Source organism: Crocodylus siamensis, chromosome 5 (genome assembly GCF_052110815.1).
Source record: "Crocodylus siamensis isolate JL-2025a chromosome 5, ASM5211081v1, whole genome shotgun sequence".
NCBI lineage: Eukaryota > Metazoa > Chordata > Crocodylia > Crocodylidae > Crocodylus > Crocodylus siamensis.
In genome coordinates this window covers 153,432,976-153,455,445 of record NC_143399.1, presented here as the reverse complement: position 1 = coordinate 153,455,445, position 22,470 = coordinate 153,432,976, and the positions used below count along the sequence as shown (strand labels likewise).

At 43.0% G+C, this 22,470-nt stretch overlaps 1 protein-coding gene across 5 annotated transcripts; it reads left to right on the top strand.

Annotated features, from left to right (window-relative positions):
• Positions 1-1,035: 1,035 nt before the first annotated feature.
• Positions 1,036-20,562, top strand: CCDC126 (coiled-coil domain containing 126). 5 transcript variants are annotated; one of them, XM_090046757.1, is made up of 5 exons: positions 1,061-1,204; positions 8,807-8,850; positions 12,957-13,092; positions 13,683-14,063; positions 18,908-20,562. In XM_090046757.1, the coding sequence occupies exons 4-5, from the start codon at positions 13,826-13,828 to the stop codon at positions 19,090-19,092; spliced, it is 423 nt and encodes a 140-aa protein (XP_089902883.1). In that variant the 5' UTR covers positions 1,061-1,204; positions 8,807-8,850; positions 12,957-13,092; positions 13,683-13,825; the 3' UTR covers positions 19,093-20,562. The 5 variants fall into 5 exon arrangements, with proteins under 5 accessions (XP_089902887.1, XP_089902883.1, XP_089902885.1 ...); XM_090046758.1 differs by having other exon boundaries at positions 1,084-1,187; XM_090046761.1 differs by lacking the exons at positions 1,061-1,204; positions 8,807-8,850 and adding an exon at positions 1,036-1,054.
• The last annotated feature ends 1,908 nt before the right edge of the window (positions 20,563-22,470 follow it).

The following is a 22,470-nucleotide window of genomic DNA, read 5'->3' as shown; positions in this document are numbered from 1 at the left end:
TTGGGATAAAGTCTCTTGAAACTCCTGTGGGAAGATGTTGGATGTCTTAGGTTGTGTGCCAGGGCACTGCTAAGTTCACAAAAGTTTTGGAGGCTGCTTGGGACATAACAAGGTGGAGACCCACTGAACTGAACCACTGGCTCACACTGAAGGCAGCCTTCACGGGCTGGGCAAGGCAAGGCCTTATGTGTCGCATCAGTTATTCTGTCTATAAGTCATATTTGATGAATGATACAATTAATATTAAGACCAGTATTTTTTAAAGCAGACTGAACTGACTTCAGGGTGACCCCTTCAGCCAAGGTAATTAATACATCAAGCCCAGGGTGAAAGATCTGTCACAAATAACAGTATCTTAGTTGACGATGATGAAATACAAGGATGGAACAGCAATTAATACACTGTAATTTGCAGACAGGCTGTGCATTACTTTGCTTGAGGAGGAGACTGGGATAACAAGCAAAGCACCCACAAGAAAATCACAGGATTCTGGCAGACAATGGTGCCACCTGAAATGTCGAGGCATGTGGGTCTGACAGGCTCACAGCCAAATGCAGAGAGAGGCAAAAGAAATGTCTATAGTTGCAAAGCATTTATTTTTAAAGGTACTGTAAGTAACCCAGCACAAATCCAGCTACATTAATTTTGGATACTTTTTTTGTACGTGCCTTCGTTTTGCTTCCCCCCCCCCCCCGCTAATTCTTAATAAACCAAACTGCTCGTTAGACCGCCGGCATCCAGCACGCCGGGCACAGGCACGCGGGGTACCCGAGCGAGCCCCCGGGCAGTCACGCCCGGATATACCCCGTAGCCACACTGATTTACACCCTTCAAACTGTAACGGCCCCACCCCAACCCTGGCTACGCGGAGGCAAGGCACTAATCCGGATCATTCACAGGCCTGTGGCCTGGCCTCTGCTGCTAAATCAGAGGCTGGAAACGAAACCGAGCCGTGTGCACCGCAAGCAGTGCCTGCAGCACATCCGCCGCGGGTGCGCGTGCGCAAAGGGGCGAGCTAGTCTGTACATGCGCTGTCCCTTGCCCGGTAAATGGGGTAGGTGGTTGCGGGATTTGTGTCTGGCCGCGCGAGGTGGGGCCAGCTGGGAGCGGAAGCGAGGCCGCGATGCCTGGGAGCTCGGGAGCTCGAGCGGCTCGGTGCCCCTGCGGCGTCGGCCTCCGGGATTCCGGTACGCCGCAGCGCTAGGTGAGGGGTCTGCAGCCGCTACCCTTACGCCCGGCCGGCTCGGCTCGGCTCGGCTCAGCGGTTGTCCCGGGGAGGGGGCGACCCAGGTGCTGTGTAGGGGCCGCGCAGGGGTAGGAAGGCTGGGCACAGGCTGGACCCGCCTGGGGGCTCCGCGGAGCGGGCGAGGTCGGGGGCTGCTTCGTACGCAGCAGTTTTAAGGGCTCGGGTCCGGGGCGTGGGGAGGAGCCGTGCCGGGCGGCTCAGGCTGCCGCGTTGTGCCCTGCCGGCGCTGCGGTCGGTGTCGCCTCGGCTCCTGGTGAAGGCGCCCCAGTCACCGTGTGTCGCCGGCTGCTTTGTGCCCTCGGGTCCCCCACATTTAAGCCCTTGGATTGCTGCACCCCTGTGTTGGCTTGGAGTGAGGGGGGGATTTCGTTATCCCTTGTGTTTCCTTAGCAGCCCTGCTTCTGTCATTTTCGTTCTGGGTGGCTGTGGGGGCTGAGCTTTGTACTTCAAATACTCCTGCCTGCAGTCTCTGAGCCTCTTATTATCTGTAATATATTTACATCTTCCTTTTGCCCCTTGTAACACTTCTTAGAGGTAGGACAGTGCTGTTGCTTTTTTCATGCTTTGGTCTAAATGGAATGAATTATTTTTATAAGTGGATCTGGCTAACTATAGGCCCATCAGCCTGACTTCTGTCCTGGGCAAGATCTTAGAAAAGTTTATTAAAGAGGCCATCCTTAATGGACTGGCCAACACCAACATCCTAAGGGACAGCCAGCACCGGTTTGTTGTGGGTAGGTCTTGCTTGAACAACCTCATTTCTTTCTATGACCAGGTGACCTATCACCTGGACAAGGGAGAAGAGATTGATGTCATATATCTTGACTTCAAAAAGCCTTCTATCTGGTATCCCATGATCACCTCTTGGCGAAACTGGCCAATTGTGGCTTTGGGTCCACCGTGATCCGCTGGCTGGGGAATTGGCTTCGTGGTCAGACCCAGAGGATGGTAATTGGCAGAAGTCAATCGTCATGGTGCCCTGTGACCAGTGGGGTCCTCCAAGGCTCTGTCCTTGGACTCATGTTGTTCAACATCTTCATTAATGATGTGGACATTGGAGTCAGGAGCGGACTGGCCAAGTTTGCCGATGACACCAAACTTTGGGGCAAAGCATCCACATCAGGAGACAAGTGGGTAATCCAGGCTGATGTGGACAGGCTCAGCAAATGGGCGGATGAGAACTTGACGGTGTTTAACACTGAAAAATGCAAGGTTCTCCACATTGGGAAGAAAAACCTGCAGCACCCTTATAGGCTCGGCAGCACTATGCTGGTTAGCACTACGGAAGAAAGAGACTTGGGGGTCATCATTGACCACAAGATGAACGTGAGCCTGCAATGTGATGCTGCAGCTACTAAAGCGACCAAAACGCTGGCTTGCATCCATAGATGCTTCTCAAGCAAATCCCAGGACGTCATTCTCCCCTTGCACTCGGCCTTGGTGAGGCCGCAGCTGGAGTACTGCGTCCAGTTTTGGGCTCCACAATTCAAAAAGGATGTGGCGAAGCTTGAGAGAGTCCAGAGAAGGGCCACGCGCATGATCAGAGGTCAGGAAAACAGACCTTATGATGACAGGCTGAGAGCCATGGTCTTTAGCTTCGAAAAGCGCAGGCTCAGGGGTGATCTGTTGGCCACCTATAAGTTTATCAGGAGTGACCACCAGCATCTGGGGGAACGTTTGTTCACCAGAGCGCCCCAAGGGAAGACAAGGTCGAAGGGTCATAAACTACTGCGAGGCCGTTTCAGGCTGGACATAAGGAAGAATTTCTTTACTGTCCGAGCCCCCAAGGTCTGGAACAGCCTGCCATCAGAGGTGGTTCAATCACCTACATTGAACACCTTCAAGAGCAAATTGGATGCTTATCTTGCTGGGATCTTATGACCCCAGCTGGCTTCCTGCCCTTTGGATGGGAGGCTGGACTCGATGATCTTCTGAGGTCCCTTCCAGCCCTAATGTCTATGAAATCTATATAAAACCTTTGCATTGGGTTGGTATATTGAACTGTGTCAGATTCTCTTGCTGGCCAAACCTAGAATTAACTTAAGGGTCCTTCAAATGCCTTGTTATTTTTTTCCTCATTTGCTATTGTATTACCTTATTTTGTTCCTGTATAATGTGACTGCAGTGATTCTTTAAGGTGGATATGTTTGCTGCACCATTAAAGAGCCAGTCTAAATTTATATACGTAGACTTCCTGATAGTGTACTAGGCAGTGTTAAGACAGACTTCTTGATAGTGGCATGGGGGTGGTGAGTGGTAGGATTAGGGTTAGCAAGCTTCTGCCCCCCCATTTCTTGATGGACAATTAGAGGCTGCTATTGCTTCTGAGTTAATACCGATCAGAAGTTCAACACAGGACTTCCTGGAGGTGGAAGGCTGTGTGGGGTGCTGGCGGAGGGGGACAGGGGGGTCAGTGGGGCAAGCTCCCCCCCTAGCTCCTGGGAGGTGGCAGGGGGGGAGGAGTTAGGGTTAGCAAGCTTTCTCCCCCCCACCTCCGTCCTAGCCCTGCCCCATTCTTGATGGGCAGTTTGCTAGTGTATATTTGTATTTGTGATAGAAATTAAAACTTTTCAAGTAAGTGCACAACTGTTTACTGTATTGTATTTTGTAATGCTTTATCTTAGTTATTCTTAAGTGATGACAAAGCTTCTGATTCTTAAGAGACTACTATGCTATCTGGAACTATGTCTTGAGTTGATATAAACTTTTACTCTTAGTTATAACCCTTTAAATAACTTCCTTGGAATTCAGTCCTTCAACAGCGTGTGTGCGTATAAATAAAATAATGTTCCCTGTCTAGTCTTGTAACACTTTATTTACCTCTATTCAACTTTTCTTAATAAGACTTCCTTCCAACTTCCTAATTAACCTTGTTGCTCTTCCCTATACTCTTTTGGGAACCTCCTGACAGCTATACAGTAATATAATTTTCTGGTGTATGTATCACACTGCAATATTAGAAAGAGACTTTTTTTCCCATCCTGTTAAATGATCTAGGGTTTTGATGGGCTAGTTTGCAAGGGCATACTAAACTGGTACGCTTCCTAGTGGTTGTCATTTTTTGATTCTGCAATCTAAGTTGTAAATAAACTATGAAGAAGTACTGCTACTCTGTTTCAGTTTTGTCTGTCACATATGATATGTCTGGATTATATTGTTCTTTATGCCTTATGTACATTGATTTTTAGTTTACTAAGAACTTACTTGCATTTTTTGACATCTGTTGAAACTTATCCAGCAACGCTTAAATTTCTCTGGCCTCATTCAAGGGGTTTGTCTTAAAATTTGTGTAGGTGATATTTAAGTTGCCTTTTATTTTTAGTTTGTTGCATTCTCTTCTCTTCCCCCAGTGGTTTGTCATTCAATTGGAGGCTGCTATTGCTTTTGAGTTAATACTTTAATACTGATCACACAGTTTTACATAGGAATGGAAGTCACTCACCTGCTAGAAGTGGTATCTTTCCGGAGACAAAAATTGAGGTCATGATCTGTTTGTTACCATATGGGAGAAGCATAAATGCTTTGCTTTTGGTATTACTATAGATCAGGTTCTTCACGCTGTCTTACATTTATCATGGAATATTCACTTGTGAGGCTTCCAAAGCCCTTTGTTAATGCTACATATGGGCGTAATTTTCAGGACTACTTTGGGATTGGGAACTTGTCTTAACAATGGAAAAACCTACAAGAAAGTTTTAGAACAGTGGGGGCCAAACTTATTGTCCATTGAGCTAGAAGCTAGCCAAACCTAGCCTCACACCCTCCTGGAGAGCCACTCCAATCCCCTTCCCCCTACCTGAGTGATCACCTACTCTGTTTTTTGCTTCTTGTCCTGGGCTCCGTGCCACTCTTCTGCCTGGTCTGCCACACACACAGGTTGCCTGTGGGACTTATGCTGCTGCAGGTTGCCTACCCTGGCTTCGGGAAGCGTTGAATATAACACCTTATCGAATAGAGGGAATCTTCTCCACGACACAAGATGTAGTTTGACCTGAACAGGGCTACAAATGTTTGCTTACATAATACTGAACCCATATTAACAGTCAACTTCAAACAGAACAAATCATGCTCAGCTTCATCAGTTAATCTTTGTAACCTGCTTTAACTATAACTTGGTAATTACATGTAGTTAATGTCTGCAGTGGCTTTGTCTGCAATATCTGAAGATTAATGGATGCTGAAGATAGCAAGGAGAATATATGTAATAAGTTTATCAGAGTTCTTTGTAGGGGTTCATCATGATTAAATGATAATGAGGTTGGATGTGATCTGTCCTGACTTAAGCAAATTGCTGAAATGTACTCAGCAATGTGTAAGCAAGCATTGGTCATCACTTTTATATGTAGTTAAATTCTTGGATTTATTCAGCATGTTGTGAGCAGAACAGCAGTGCAAGCATGATTAGGGAATTCTCAAAGGAATATAAAATGGTTGTTCAGAGATTTGGAAGCTGGGTTCTAACAAATTTTAATGCTGGCTGGAGGCCAAGGAACCATGACAGTTCTAGAAGAAGTTGAATAATAATGGATATTTGGGGATGCATCTCAAATCTGCTGGTACTATGTGGCACTGGATGCCAGACTTTGCAGGGACACCTTTACTAAGCCATGAGTAAGAAGAGTGTATGCCTTCCAGTGTCTTGGAAAAAACTACAGCGCAACAAAGCTGGGTGGAAAAAATGGATATGGAGGATGCAGAGGCTGTGTGTGGATAAAGGTGTCAACAGGTATAAGGATTAAAATGCCTCCAAAAAGCCTTTTGAAATGTTTCAGAGGCCTAGACGTACAAATGTACTTGCCCGCTGAAACGTTCTAAAAGTGACTCAAACATCACAAAATAGAACCATACAGTAATACCTCTTGTTTATAGAGGTATTATTTTCATGCGTAAAATTTTTGGTTACGTTTATGGGGACAGCACATAAGAGATGGGCTGAGTTGGGGCTGGGCGTATTGCCTTCCCCTTGCTTCTGCCAGACCCCTGGAAACCGTGTTGGTACAGAAGCTGGGCTCTCCATACCCAGTCTGCACTACCTCTTTCTTCCAAGGGGGAAGAGGGGAGTTTGGGGGGATTTGAGAGCTTCTTCCACACCTCCTGAAAATCTCCACCTTTGCTTACTTCTTTTTAGCTCTCTGTTCTCTCTGCCTGCCATCACTGTGAAAGGAAGAGAGACTGGGGAGCTGAGAGCAGAGCTGCACATTATTGTAGCCATCTTTAGGACCAGCCTGGGAGTACTGAAGGAGGCTGCAGTGTTTTGAAACTTTCTGGCCAGGGAATGGCACAGGGGATGTACATAGTTGCCTAGCTGGAATGTTTTCTTTTTGAAATGCTTTTAAGTGTGTTTCACTTGGAAACTTCTTTAGCAGGTTGGTCTGTACCCTTAGACCCAGATGAACTCAGCCAGCAGACCCACTGGGTGAGGGGCTCGCTTGTGTAGGTGTGACACGCTGCTCCATTGATGCATGCCCTTTTCTAATTTTTGTACCTGCCAACTCATGCCCCTCAAGATATTGGCTGGACATCTGCAAGTAGAGAACAAAGACATTCTGTTTTAAAGTAGCTAGTTTTATTTTTAAAATATGCATTGTCAGTCGTAAGCAAAAAGTAATAAACATTTGAAGCAGCCAGATAATTTAGGGGAGCTGTTTGCTATGTGCAAGTAAAATCTTTGCAGACAAGAAAAATTAGTAGAATATAATTCAATGCATTCAAAACTGAAAACAAAATGCATGCAAAGGAATTCTGTGACTGGTCAGATTAAATATGCAGGGAAAATACAAAAGCATGCTTGAAGCAATCTAGTAACTGGGCATTCAGATAAAAACATGATTTTGCATCAGTGCTATTGAAAACCTACATTCAGCAAGTTTAGAAGTCCTAAGTGAAATTTTGCTTTTTAAGTCAGAAAGCCCAAGTACAAAGCAAATTACTTGCATGATTCATTCATGGAAGAAGTAGAAATAATTGCTTGCCTGGGAGGGTTTCCCTTGGACTGGCTTGTAGAACAGTCTGGTAATGATCACTCTTCTTTGCTTGCAAAACTTCTGGCTTATTTCAACCTAGACCCTGCTATTTGTCCTTAGGCACTACTTAGCTCAAATTTTCAAACAACTGTTTGATCATAGTGTACATGCTGCACAAAGAGTTTTATTACTTTTGTCACAATAACTTGCCTTCTGCTGTTCTACAGTGAGCTCTGAGCTACCATCCCTATGAAGAGGCTTGAGTGATCTTAAGTTGTTCCTACTAGATGCCTTCTCTGGGTATCTCTGCCTTCTCAAAAGCAATGTCCATTGAGGATCATTGCTGCTTGTAGTAAGTCTAGCAGTATTTACTGTGCTATTCATACAGTCATCTCCCAGGACACCAGGACTTGGGCTATTTATGGCTGGAGCATTTGCAGTGTCTTCAGTATAGATGCTATAATGTGTACTGTTGCACAACCCTGATGTAAGTGGTTGTGAGGTGTGACCGTGGTTATAGATCAGTACGGGGAGGACTAAGTATAGGGAGTTATGATAGTTATCTTTAAATTATCTCCTATCCCCCTTAAACCTTAAAACATTTGTCCATCCGTTTATCAGTGATTTTTAATTGGGGACCATCCCTTCTGCGCTCATGAAAAAAATTATTGTGATTAAAAAGGAAAAAGAAACACACACGGGTACAGAGGAAGCCCATATTTTCAGAGCTGTTCAGATCCAGAGTCCTTGAGTTCCGGTACAGAGAGAACACAAGCTGGAGGAAAGATAGAAAAACCGAGATGTTCAGCAGCGCAAGAAAGAGTAAATTATGGGTGAGATCAGAAGAAACTGGAAGGGTTTTGAATAAGGTTCTAAAAAAAAGATTATGGGATAGCACTGCTGGAACTATGGGAACTTGACACAATGTCTGCAATGCTTAGCAAAGCGCACCCACAGTACACTTCAAGGATTTTAAAAGGTAGGGTGCTTGATGATGGGACATTAGATACTGGACAAGCATCTATCCCCTGTCCACAGTGGAGTGCATTATTTGCCAAAAATGGTTTGTCGCTGAAGGTGGGCTCCACTGGCAAAAGCAAACTCATGTGAATGTGCTCATGCTTCATAGCGGTATTGGCAGCTATATGCTGCTAGATTTTCAGTAAGCTCTTGGAAATATAGTTCCAGCGTTGTTACTTTTAAGTTTTTGTTTTTTTTAATGGCTTTACAGACTTAGAACATTTCCACTGTGAATGTTCGCTCTGTACGTTAGTAGCATCATTATAGTAACTACTGATGCTGACCTCTTGTTTGCTCTGCCTGTTCCTTTTCAATAATTTTTTCCCTCTTCTCAACCTTCTAGGATTTTTTCCAATTTCTCTTTCACTATTTACTCTACTTTCCCCAAAAATTCTTCTAATTATGATGATTAGTCACAATGTTATACTTGCTCTTAAATTCCTTATCAGATTGCTGTTGATTACAATTTAGTAAGGAATTGTGTCATGCTATTAAGAACCGCTTCAGGAAAATTTCTTCTCAAAGATTTTGTTCATACAGTTGTGTTAGTTGACTTAAGACCTGCATTATTTTACAGCTCTTTGAAGTCACTCTGAGGAGTTGTTCCATATTTCAGAAGAGGTAAGACAAAATGCTACCAGCTGAAAAATAGCTTTATTGGGCTATGTTTTAAATGCCATTCTTTTCCACATACTCCATTCTTTTCCACATACTCTATCTGTGTGTAGTTCTAAAAATATCCACTAATACCTATTGCAAGAAGACTGAGTGCTCTTTCTTAATAGGGAAAATTCTGACTGCCTATTTCTTTGTTAATTTTCTCGTTAGCTCTATTTTATAATAACCTTTTGTTATGTCTTCATTAGTTACTTGTTAATAACTAAAAAGAAAGCCTTTGATCCAGACTTAAGATACACATAGCTGCTTTGTGGCCTTCCAGATTCTTATGCCTGCCTATACTTTAAACCTTTCAAAAACTAACCATGTCTTCTCCTGCAGTGCAGTTTTAATCATGCCCTTCTGGAGCTGACAACCACTGTGAAAACACATGAGCCTGCGGCAGAACCCTTAGACCTACCTCCATCTCTGACCTGAGGGTGGTTGTTCTCAGGAAGCAAACCGTTAAAAAAACAGATTTGAACTAGAAATTGTGGATTGCGTTAAGTATGGTTTACTAATCACAATAAGCAGTCATGAGGGATGAGTGAATGTATGTCCTTGACTGCAGTTCATCTCTTACAGGTTTGAGGTCTGTTATTTATCTGCAGGTGCTGCAGTTTGTGTTTACTGTGTTAGATGGAATGATATTACATAGTGGAAGGATTAGTTAGAGGAGATTAGCAGAACCAACTCCAATATGAAACAAGATACCTATGTCTTAAGGAACCTAGTATATCTTATTTTGGTGTTGATTTTTGTACATTGTCAGAGGGGTACATGAGGTTACCTTATTGACATGGGGAAAAATTGGAAGCTTTGTGTCCTACGTTGCAGTGATCTTCAGGGTTTAATGAAGACTAAGGGAAGATGAAGTCTCAAAATATTCAGGAAATGGTTGACATGATAGTGTTTGTAGGTCTAGTATGGTTTTTGTGGAGTCGATTCAGTATTCGAGTGCAGGCCAAGTATAGTTTTTGATTACTATGTCTGATATAGTCTAGAATTTTGTCTTGGAGTTTCATGGTTAGCCGTTTCAGTCAGAAGTCAAGTGGAAGGCAGGGTAGATTTGCACCTTATACACTGGGGCGGGCAAAATATGGCCCACAGACTGGATCCACTCCTTCAGCCCATTCTATCTGGCTCATGGGGCTCCTGAAAAATTTAGAAAATTTAATATTTATCTGCCCCGACTACCTGTCAAAGATGAGAGGAGCCAGTGGCAGTAGGACCCAGGGGGAGCTGTTGGCAGGACTAAACAGTTGCAGCAGCAAGGCTGACAACACCGCCCCCCTCCCCCCAACCAGAAGCCTCTGCTTAGCAAAGGTTTCTAGCCTGGGACCCTGGGGCTGTTCTTGCCTCCCTGCACCAAAGGAAAATTCATATAAGAGCATGGAGGGAAGCAAGGAAGGACTTCAGGCAATTGCTCCAGTCTTCAGGGCTGGGCAGGGCCAGCTCCTAGCCATACAGCCAGGAACCATGTGGTGCCAGGCAGAGGGTGGGGGAAAGCAGGGAAATGGCTGTGGAAGGGGCAGTGGGTGGGCATGTGGGAGTGCAGCAACAGCTGGGCAGGAATGTGGGGCCCGTGCTGGTGTCCTGGGACCAGTGTCAGTGGGGCCCAGGGCAGGGGCTGTATGGAGGTGGGCTGACTCCCTCCTCTCCCTGCTGGTGCAGCCCTACCCAGCTTCATAGAGCCCCTACTGGCCTATGCCCTATTCTGGGCCCCTGCTAGTGCGGGCCCCGCACTGCCTGCCACAGCCATTTCGCTGCAGCTGCCACAGTTTCGGCACCACATGGTTCCCAGCTGCAGCACTAAGTTGCAGGACTCGGCAGGAACCAGCCTGACTCCTGCGATTCTCTGCTGGCTCCATGCGGTGCTGGCTGGGCTGGTCCAGTTCCTGCTGCATCCTGCAGTCTTGGCTGTGCAGCTGGGACATAGTTTCATAGTTTCTAGGGTCAGAAGGGACCTGAGTAGATCGTCTCGTCTGACCCCCCTGCCATGGCAGGAAAGAGTACTGGGGTCAAACAACCCCAGCAAGGTATTCATCTAACCTCCTCTTAAAGACCCCCAGGGTAGGAGCCAGCACCACTTCTCTTGGAAGTTGGTTCCAGATCCTAGCCGCCCTGACCGTGAAGTAGCACCTTCTGAAATCAAGCCTAAATCTACCCTCTGCCAGCTTGTGACTGTTATTCCTGGTCACTCCTGGCGGTGCTTGGGGGAACAGGGACTCCCCCAGTGCCTGCTGATCCCCCCTGACTAATTTATAACAGGCCACTAGATCCCCCCTCAGCCTTCTCTTGTGGAGGCTGAACAGGTTCAGGTCCTGTAGCCTCTCTTCATAGGGCCTGCCCTGCTGTCCCCTGATCATGCGAGTGGCCTTCCTCTGGACCCTCTCCATGCTGTCCACATCCCTCTTGAAGTGCGGCACCCAGAACTGGACGCAGTACTCCAACTGCGGCCTGACCAGTGCCACAGAGAGGGAGGATCACCTCCTTGGACCTGCTTGAGATGGATCTGTGGATGCATGAGAAGATACGGTTGGCCTTCCTGACTGCACCCCCACACTGCCGGCCCATGTTTATCTTGGAGTCAGTGATGACTCCAAGATCCTTTTCTGCCTCTGTGCTGACAAGAGGGGAGTTCCCCAACCTGTAGGTATGGTGCTGGTTGTTCCTCCCCAGGTGCATCACTTTGCACTTTGTCGGTGTTGAATCCCATCCTATTCTCATCTGCCCACCCTTGTAGCCTGTTGCTTCCTTCTAGTGTGCCCACATCTTAGTGTCATCAGCAAACTTGAACAGGGTGCTTTTTACCCCCTCGTCCAAGTCGCAGATGAAGATGTTGATCAGTGCGGGCCTGAGGACTGAGCCCTGCAGAACCCCACTGCCCACATCCCTCCAGGTTGAGAGGGACCCATCCACTACCACACTCTGGGTGCGGCCCTCCAGCCAGTTGGTGACCCATTTGACTGTGTGGGCATCGACACCACAGCCCCCCAGTTTCTTAATGAGTACAGCGTGAGAGACAGTGTCGAAAGCCTTCCGGAAGTCCAGGAAGACTATGTCCACTGCTACCCCCGCATCTAATGATTTGGTGATCTGATCGTAAAAGGTCACCAGGTTGGTCTGCCAGGACCTGCCACTGATGAACCCGTGTTGATTGCCCCTAAGCATGCAGTCCCCTGCAGGCCCCTCGTGGATGCGGGGAGGACAGGGAAGCAGCGTGAGAAGGGCAGCAGCGGCAGGCGGGAGGGGGAAGTGGTGGTGAGTGGGAGCACGGGGCCTGTGCTGGTGCTCTGAGGCCAGGAGTGCAGAGCCCAGGCTTGGAGAAGTGCTAGGAGGTGTTCTATCTGTTGCAGGGGAACAAAAGACCCTAGATTCTTGCACCATTGTTACTATGCACAGTCTGAGCAGGCATAGCATTTTTTTAGAACAGTTTAAGTATGTATGTAAGTTTAAACTCTTTGATGTATGGGAGGAACTCCTGTAAAGAGAAACTGAATTGATTGGACATCCTTATCTTGGAAAAAAAAAAAAGATAGAGGAAAAAGGGGGGCATAATAAATTTATAAACAAGTACTCTGGAGCTTCTTTTCCCTGACTCGTGACACGGGTGCTAGGGGATATGTATAGGAATCTTAACATAGAACATAGCTGCTTTAAAAGAAGAAATCGTTCTCTCCCTTTGAAATGGAGGAAGTGATTGTTGTACAATGCATTATTAAGTATTTTTAATGCATGTATTATAGCAAGCCATGGAATCCTTTTCTTTATACATACTCTAAAATTAAATATAAGTGCACCTGGAACAGCTTTACAAGACTGGGAGGAAGCAGGGTTAAGTCAGAGCAATTGTGTTACATTTTCATTGCTATGGGCTGGTGCACCCACCTGTTATAGCAGCTCCCCTCCCCTTCTGAAGCCACTCCAAGTGTACACATGCCATGCCCTTAGCATGATATTTTAGGGATTTCACATAGTGCTTAAATGTTAGATACCTCCATCTGAAAATGTTGGTTTTAACAAAATGAAGGACTTTCTCATCTGAATAAACTTTCTTTGTAATGCAGAACTCCATGAAGATGTCTGGCTGTTACTACTCTAAGCTATCAAAAACTGGATATTTGTTGTTTAATTACTGAAGCAGTCCTATTCAGCTCCTACCTGAGACCCTAATCCTATGATGGATCAAAATTGGTTGCTATGGTAAGAATTAAAAAATTATTGCCAAAAAAGCTATAAAACCAGGGTCAACCTAATTGTTTTAGTAAGATCTTGATAAGTGTGCTTGCTGTTGTACAAAGGTAGATAAGACATTTGCCCAAGATGCATTTAAATTTCTGTTTTGAATTTCCTCCACTAATAGTGAGTAGACCTATGACTGAGAAGAATAAGCTAACATGCATTTTCAAAATCCTGTTTTCATGTGCATGTGTCTATTATAAACCACCAGTGTGAGAATATTGCATATAGGCTGAATAGTTTTAAAGGGAAGAGTTTTTACAGGTTCTTATTAGATAACACTGGCTACTAACTTTAAAACATGTTTGTTTAGTACCAACTCTAATTACAATAATTTGAAAACTGAATCTGATTTGTAAAGGTACTAAAGCTGTTGTGAGGTAAAAATGCTAAAATATAAGAAAGGCAGATGTGATAGGAAAACTTCTGCACTAACATGAATCTAAAAAAAGGTTTTAGATTATCCAGGAATAATAGACTTGGAAACTGATTTTTGCTCTTGTTCTCAACACCATAGCATTTGGAATAATCATGTAATATTTTAAATCTTTCAGGGATCAAGATTGTGTTCAAGATGGTCCAAATAGAAGATTTGTTACTTTGCAAAGGTCTTGCTTTTGACTAATATGTAAATGTGACAACTTCAAGTTCACTTACTTGTCTTGAAATTGAGACACGTCTGCTGCCTTCATCAGAAATGTTTTTATCATTTTCAAGAAAAAACATGTCCCAAAAACTGAGTTTATTGTTGCTGGTGTTTGGATTAATTTGGGGATTAATGTTGCTACGCTATACTTTTCAGCATCCAAGGCATCAAAGCAGTGCTGAGTTACGTGAACAGATACTAGACTTAAGTAAAAGATATGTCAAAGCACTGGCGGAGGAAAATAAGAACACAATGAATGGTGGTAATGGAGCCTCAATGGCAGGATATGGTAAGATAAGATACAAATATAGTTATGTAGTCCCGTTTTCTTTTATACTATTTTTATGAAGTTGTGGTAAACTTTAAATCTTTTTCTTGTTTTCAAAAAGTGCTTGCAACTCTGAGAGAGAATCCTTTAGTTATTGACTAACTTTTTTGCTTGTTTGATAAAGCTTAAAATAAAAATGAGGGCAAATTATAGTTTTCACGAATTTCATAGACATTAGGGCTGGAAGGAAGCTTTAAGATCATCGGGTCCAGCCCCCTGCCCAAGGGTCAGGAAGTCAGCTAGGGTCAAAGGATCTCTAAATTTAGCAGGATTTTGCTAAATTATAATTTTATAATTACTTGCACATTTGTTCATATATCTGTATTATTGATGGTTAGAAATTTGACAGTCTGCGTCAACATTAGACTGTTTCTCCAGTAACTCTAAAGTGATACAGCTGTAGGGTGTTCTCTGAAGAAACATGAAGGCATACACAAATAACATAGGGACTAAATGTAAAATTTAAGCACTCTGCTAATTGTCATGTGCTGTCACTATGTTGTATTATGAGCTTTTTCAGCTTTAATGAATCCACTTTATCAAATAACAAATTTACCATTTGAAGATGCATCCCAAGTCCTTAAAATATACATAAAGATGATAGATATTTATCTTGCATCAGCAGTGTTCCCTTAACACTAGTCAGTATCCACAGAAGTCTTGTTCTGTTCTTCTCTTCCTCTGTCTCTGACTGTTCCTCTTACTTTCCAGTTGATGTTAAGCTTTTGTTTCTTCATCTCTGTATGTAACCTGCTTAATAATTCACCCCTTTCTCCAGAACTCTGTGTAACACAAAGCTTGGTGTCTTCTACTCGTCTCTGTTTTTAGATTTAAAATTATTTGTACATTTTTATTGTTTCTATTTTGCTACTAACAGCAGAAAAGAAAATGTAAAGAGTAAAAAGGAATTGTTAATGGAATTACTTTATTATTTTTTACAGAACTATTTAGCAGTATGGGGTTTACCTTCTGATGGCAAAGAGAACAGTGCATGTCAATTCTTAAACTTCGTTGTGTTTGCATTCTGATATTTCCATCGGATTTAACTGTTAGCTTTGATACCAGGGAGCCCATATTCCCTTGCACTAAATTAGTGGAGCCTATTCTTGTCATCTAGAATATAAGAAGCTCTGTATAAGTACTTACTGAGGTTATTTTGTTGTAAGAATGAATATGTCCCACTTTAAACTTTGCAGTACCAGCTTCATGACTCTGGGAGTACTAATCTACAATTTGGAAAATGAAAGCTAGTCAAATTTCTCATGCTGTTTTCAAGTGCTTCATCCAGAATTAAATGTTTGATAACTAGATCTCAGAAACTGTCTGCATTCCATTCTTCTATAAAAAAAAAAAAAAAAAAAATTCTACTAAGTTTTCTATAAGAACATAGGTATTCAAAACTTAAACAGGAATTAGTTTTTAAATTAATAGGAAACTAGAATTCTAGTTACAGAGACTTGTTATTGTAGTTACTGCTCCTCTTTAGAGCATATTTCATTGAATGGTAATTTGTTTCTCTTTCTCCCAGTGTTTGAGCACTATTTTAGGACCCTCACAGCTGTAATCTTATAATTTATCCTAAAAAAGCAAAAGCTATATAGGTAAAGGAGATCTGTCTCCTTTTGTTACATACAAAGGAATTTGTTTAAAGTTCAGTTTAAGAGAATAACGGAAACTTTAAATACTGTATTTACTTGAATAAAAGGCAAGGAACCCTCCACCATCAGCAATGGAAGGGAGTAAGGGGAAGAAGCCTAGTCTTGGATTTGAGTAGTGGCCCAGGGCAGGCGGAGACTGAACTTCAGCTTTGGCCCCAGGCCAGAATGGCTCATTTGGCAAGGGAAGGGGCACGTGGCATGGGGAAAACTGCAAGGTGTTTGTACTCTGTACCTGTGTCTGTCTTCTCCCCACTGCAACCTACCTCTCTCTTCCCTCCCTAAACCTCATTACCTCTGGCTCTGGCTCTAGTCTCTCTAGTTCCAACCTGGTCCGGCCAGGAGCTTCCACTGCTTTTCTCTGGCTGGGGTGGGCCAGGGCTGCAGCTGCTGCTGACTGCCCTGGAGATGCAGAGCTGCAGCATAAATGTTAATGGGGGCGAGGAGGAACAGGTGGTAGGGAAGCAGGCTGTAGGGGGTGGTGGGAGGCTGCCTGAGGGGAGCAGGGTGGAGGAGCAGTCATGAAGGGGTCTACTATAGGCATAGGGAGACAAAGGCCAGGGATCTCGTCCCTTACCTCCCTACTGCTGCTCTCCCCACAGCAGCAGTGTGGGGGATGAATTTAGGACAGACTTCCACTAATTAGAGTCTGTACATGGGAAATATATAATTTTCCATGTATAGAATCCAATTATTGGAGGGATCATCTTAAATTCAGACTTGTCTTGTATTCTGAATTTTATGAAGTTATTAGCAAAACTAAGAATTAAACACTTTATAAAGCTGGATAGGTCTTAAATAGCAATAGGTTTGTGTTCTGGCATCAGTGGGATCCTCTTCCCTTCTGCTTTTTCTTGGTAAATGAATGGATGTCAGAATTGTTTTTCCCCTGCAGAACAAATTAAGCCTAAATCCTACCATTCAGAAACCTGAATAGATAGGGTTTTTTCCTACTTTTTTAAGTACCATATGTACTTGAATATAAGATGACACCCCCCCCCAACAATTAGATTCTATATATCAAATCTATAAATTTTCCATAGAATTTTCCAGGGATAGAATCTAATTATTTTGGGTTTACCTTTAATTTATTCCTTTCCCACTGCTAAAGTAGGGAAGATAAATCTGGGGGCCAGACAGTCCCCTTTTCCCTTCTTCTGCCTTCTTACGTGCCTAAGCATGTGCAAGTGAGGGGCAAGTTTGAAAATACCGACCTTGAAATATAATTTACCATATAGGCAAACTATTCCAGGAGCCTTAGTTCATCAAGAATAAATACTTTTCCCCTGTTTTGAAGCTGCTGCAAGTTCTAGCAAAAGTACTCCATAAACATACTTTTAAAACAGCACTTTTGTACCTTTTTTTAATTAAGGAAGCTGTTTTGTGTTCTAAGCCAAATCCATTCCAAATCTGAGAGTCATTCAGGAACCATATATGGCCCTACTACTGGCAAACATCCTCCACCCCTACCTGGGCTTCAGATGTCTCAAAATCATTTAGCAGGCTTCCTTTGGCAGGCCCAACCCCAGAGGCTTGGGGTTTGGATGCCCCCAGGTTTTGCTTGCCCACAGCCATATGGCTTCAGGCATAAATGCCATGTGCCCCCAGAGGCTGGATTGCCTGTGGGGGACACCCCCCACTTTGGACTGCAGGATCGCCTGCAGGGGTGACACGTGCCCTCCCTGACTAAGGCAGCACCAGTCACCCATTGTGCAGGGCCCCCCAGTACACTTAGCAGTGGACCCAGAAGTGGACCGGAAGTACTTCTGTTCCACTTCTAGGTTTGCTGCCGAGCACGCGGGGGGGGCCCCCTGTGCGATGCACCATCCGGCCCACTATTGCAGTCTTCATGAGCTGCAGCTGGTACCTCAAAGTATGTAGAAAAAACATTTAAAGCTCTGTCTATGGCCAAATTGCTGGTTCTCTGAATCAGCATTGAATCTTTGAATTTGGATTTGTCTGAATTGAATCGGGGCAGTGATCCAAATCAATGAATTGACTCACTGTCCCCAATTTGGGCTGACTCTGAATCAAATACGGCCCATTTCATACATCCCTAGTAATAACCTATCCTTGTGGTTGCTTCCCATTAAAAATGTTCTCATCAGTCTGTTTCTACATATTGACTGTGTTTTTTATAGTCATGCTTGGCATGGGCTGCATTTAATCAGTTTCGTAGCTGGTTTCCGTTATTCAGTACATGCTGCTTTTGACAGCAGTTTAATTAATGATAGACAATGCATTTAATGAGGTTTCCTTGCATGCAGTTATAAAATGAGGGTTTTTTCCCCCATCCTGATTTGGTGAAGTAGAGACTTCATCTTGATTCAGGTAACTACAGTATTATGCAGTGTTTTAAACAATAACGCTTCAACTTGTCACTGATACAGCAAGTTCTGACCTTTCAGAATAACTTCTAAATGCCTGCATAAGAAAGTGATTAAGAGCTATCTTATCTAGAATAAAAAATACAATGTTCTATAATTCTGTCTGCTGACACAAACTGTTACAGAGGTTAGATTTAATTTCCTCTCTGCTTTTGTGGGTTGAAGTCTGAAATATTACCTTTGAACAGTTATTTGTAACTGCTAACCAAGGCAGGGGTAACAGGGAGGGAAGAAGGTTTAATATTGTTATGATCTTGCATTCCAAGATCTGTTGCATCAATTCTCAATTTGCTTTTAGGTTGGTATTTTCTAGTGTTTAAAAAATAATTAAAAATCAACTATATGGGTCAAACATTCTAGATGTTCGTATTTTATATTGAAGCTTTTTTTTGTATCTTCCCCCAAAAGTCCAACAGGAAAGGGTAGCAGTTTTCTTAAGATGCAGCTTACATATCCAGTTTATCATTTCTTCTTATACAGCTACTCCTCACTTAATGTCATAGCTACGTTCTTGAAAAATGTGACTTTAAGCAAAACGATGTTAAGCGAATCCAACTGTGTAACAGTGGTTACCTGCACAAGGTGGTGGCCAAACAATGTTGTAACCAAACAGCGCGTGACTTTAAACGAGTATGTTCTCTAATTGGTCAGTGACGTAATAGTGAAACAACGTTAACCAGGACCCCATTAGGTGAGGAGTACCTCTTTTTCTTATGAATTTATTTGATTAACGTTCCATCCCTCTGTGTTTTGTCTCTTTCAGCTGATCTCAAAAGAACAATTGCTGTTCTCTTGGATGACATCTTGCAACGTTTGGTGAAACTGGAAAACAAAGTTGACTACTTTGTTGTGAATGGCTCAGCAACCAATACTACCAATGGAACCAGTGGTAATTTGGTGCCAGTAACTTCAAGTAAACGTGTAAATGCAGCAAGTAATGTAAGATAGCAGCACAGAGTGATACTGTTTTGCTGCTAATTATGTAGATTCCATTCAAGAAAAGCTTCTTATCTTGGGATAGGGAAAAAGCAATAGTTAACTCTAAAAGATCTGTATGCTGTTCTACTCTAGAATGTGTTGGATTCACAGTAGTCCTCATTTATGTAGATAAGGTTCTTAAAGCATAACTTTGCTTTTGATGGTTTTTTCAAAGCATTGTTGTACAATATCTTCCTTAAAGATATTCTGGTGAAATGATTGTAGTAAGCCAAGTAGGTGGTGATATAAATGTCTGAAATTAAACTACAGTGAAAACAAAAATATAGATTGATTTCTAAAATATATTTATTTAAATATGATTCTAACATATCTTTTGTATAGATGGACAATACTGTAGCTTTTCTGTGATCTGCTTTAAACAGAGGTAATGGAGGATAATGTATTGTTAAACTGATGTTATAAAATGTGTATACTTAGAGTCCAGTATTTTGTTACCTACCCACTAACTGATGTTATGTTGATGATGGCATTGGCTAACATTTTAAATTGAAACCCAAAGAATGTCTTTATTTGCACTATATGTCAAAATAGCTAGAGAGAATTTACTGTATATTTAAAAATAGTTGTAATATTGAAAATCATAGGTAGAGACACTGTCCAGGAGTATCCTCATGCCAGAAATAGGGCAGTTTAGATGATCAAACAAGCATAATCTATAATATCCTATATAGTTATTTCTTACAGATATATTTAAGTCTATGTATTTTGTAACTACAGATAAAAAGGTTATTTAAGTTATCAAAGTCAATTTTCAGGTGTGTAAATATTTATTTTTATTCATGGCTTATTTTTATTTTTAACAAATATTTTAGTGTCTTGCAGTGCGTGTAACACCATCTCTCTAAGATAACTTGTAAAAGTGGGGAGAGAGAATTGAATTAAAATTAAGAAAAGCCTCTCGACACACACAAGATATATGTAGTAAAGATTTTTATGTTCTTATGTATAGGGTTTTTGTTTTGATGCACATATTTGGGAACCAAGGTAATATTGCCTTATATCCAAGTTAGCCTTAGGAAAGAGAGTTTCAGTGAGTGTGCTGTATTTCAAAATGTATTATCTAAGTCATAAAAGTAAGATAAAAGTGCTGCTCTACCTGTGTGGGGTTTTGTTTTTGTTTTTTTTAACTATGCAGAATGCATTTTTAGGATTATGTTGCTTAACATACTCAGTGTAGTAGTTTTTAATATTTGATTTAAAAAAAACACCTGAGGAAAAACAGGTGCTGGATGGCATACTGCCCTAAGTTCTTTTCTATTTCTCCTTGCTGATGGTCTGAGCTGGTATAAAGGAATACGTATCTAAATAAAACTTCAGTTAGCATCCGACTGATCTTTTATATTGTCTGACATACAGAGTATAAATATGTACTTCTTTTTCAGGAAGGGAAGAAAATAAATTTTTATTTGTACTTGAGAATGATTTTGATTTCTTCTAATGCTTTGCCTCCTCTTGTCATGTTCTTTACCCATGCTCTTTAGCTCCCTTAAGACCCCTAATTTGTAAATTGCAGAGGTCTACTACTCCATTCTGAAGTGTGCCTATAAGCAGCACCTTATTAGGATTTCCATTTTTTGCACAGGTAATTTCCTTATTTCCTTCCTTGATGCTTGCCTGGTGGAAATTCAAGTTTTCCTCTCTCCCAGTGTTCATCAGAATCAATAAGGATCTTTAGACTGATGTCTAAAATGACCCTGAAATATTGGGGTTAATAAGAGTTCATAATGTAGTGTTACAAAAGGAGAAATGCTTGAAGTGGAGCACTGGAATCAGTCTTCCCTTGTCCATCTATGAATCAGATATTCAGAATATCCCTATGTGTACATAAATCAGTTTTATAATATTTGCATCATTAGCTACTGGTATTTCTTTCTTCAAAACAAACAAAGAGCTCTATTTAATAGGACAGAATTGAGCCCGCTCTTCTTCCCACTTGCTTTTTTTTTTTTTTTTTTAATACCCATTTACTTTCTCTTGTAGAAAGTAACAGAAATGAATATGTTAATTCTCTTTTGAGAGAATTATTCTCTTTTGAAAGAATTATTCTGGCACATGTCCACGAGGGGCCAGCAGGGGAGATTATGCTTAGGGACAACCAACACGGGTTCATTAGCGGCAGGTCCTGTCAGACCAACCTGGTGGCCTTCTACGACCAGGTTACCAAATCCTTAGATGCAGGGGTAGCAGTGGACATAGTCTTGCTGGACTTTTGGAAGGCCTTCGACACTGTCTCTCACCCTGTACTCATTAGAAAACTGGGGGACTGTAGTGTCGACACCTACACAGTCAAATGGGTCGCCAGCTGGTTGGAGGGCCACACGCAGAGTGGTGGTGGATGGGTCATTTTTGACCTGGAGGGATGTGGGCAGTGGGTTTCAGCAGGGCTCGGTCCTTGGGCTCGTATTGTTCAACATCTTCATCAGTGAATTGGACGAGGGGGTAAAAAGCACCCTGTTCAAATTTGCTGATGACACTAAGATGTGGGGGGATGTGGGTACGCTAGAAGGAAGGAATAGGCTACAATCAGACCTAGACGGCTTACAGGGGTGGGTGGATGTGAACAGGATGAGATTCAACACTGACAAGTGCAAGGTGATGCACCTGGGGAGGAAGAACCAGCGCGATACCTACAGGCTCGGGAACTCCTTTCTCATCAGTGCAGAGACAGAAAAGGATCTTGGAGTCATTATTGATGCCAGGATGAACATGGGCCGGCAATGTGGGGATGCAGTCCTTCCGGCCAACCATACTTTTGTCATGCATCTACAGGTGCATCTTGAGCAGGTCCAAGGAGGTGATCCTCCCCCTCTATGTGGTGCTGGTCAGGCTGCAGTTGGAGTACTGCGTCCAGTTCTCACACTTCAAGAGGGATGTGGACAACATGGAGAGGGTCCAGAGGAGGGCCACTTGTATGATCAGGGGGCAGGAGGGCAGGCCTTATGAGGAGAGGACCTGAACCTGTTCAACCTCCACAAGAGAAGGCTGAGGGGGGGGATCTAGTGGCCTCTTACAAACTAGTCAGAGGGGACCAGCAGGCATTGGGAGAGTCCCTGTTCCCTGGAGCACCACCAGGAGTGACTACAAATAACGGTCACAAGCTGGCAGAGGGTAAATTCAGATTGGACATCAGGAGGCACTACTTCACTGTTACCTGTCAGCTCCATGTTCTTGGGGAACTCTGACACAGGACACAGACTGTCTGACTCACAAAGAATCCCCCCTCCCCTCCCTTCCTCTACCTAAACAGAAACTGATTCAGATGCAGTGAGAGAGACACCTAAAACCCTCCAGGTAAGGGTGACAAGAATGAAACAACTGCCCTAGGTC

Excerpts from the sequence above, each read along its gene's own strand:
- CCDC126 (XM_090046761.1), top strand. The coding sequence starts at position 13,826 with ATGTTTTTATCATTTTCAAGAAAAAACATGTCCCAAAAACTGAGTTTA. Across the intron at positions 14,064-18,907 it reads AGCCTCAATGGCAGGATATG|CTGATCTCAAAAGAACAATT; the intron begins GTAAGATAAGAT and ends TGTCTCTTTCAG.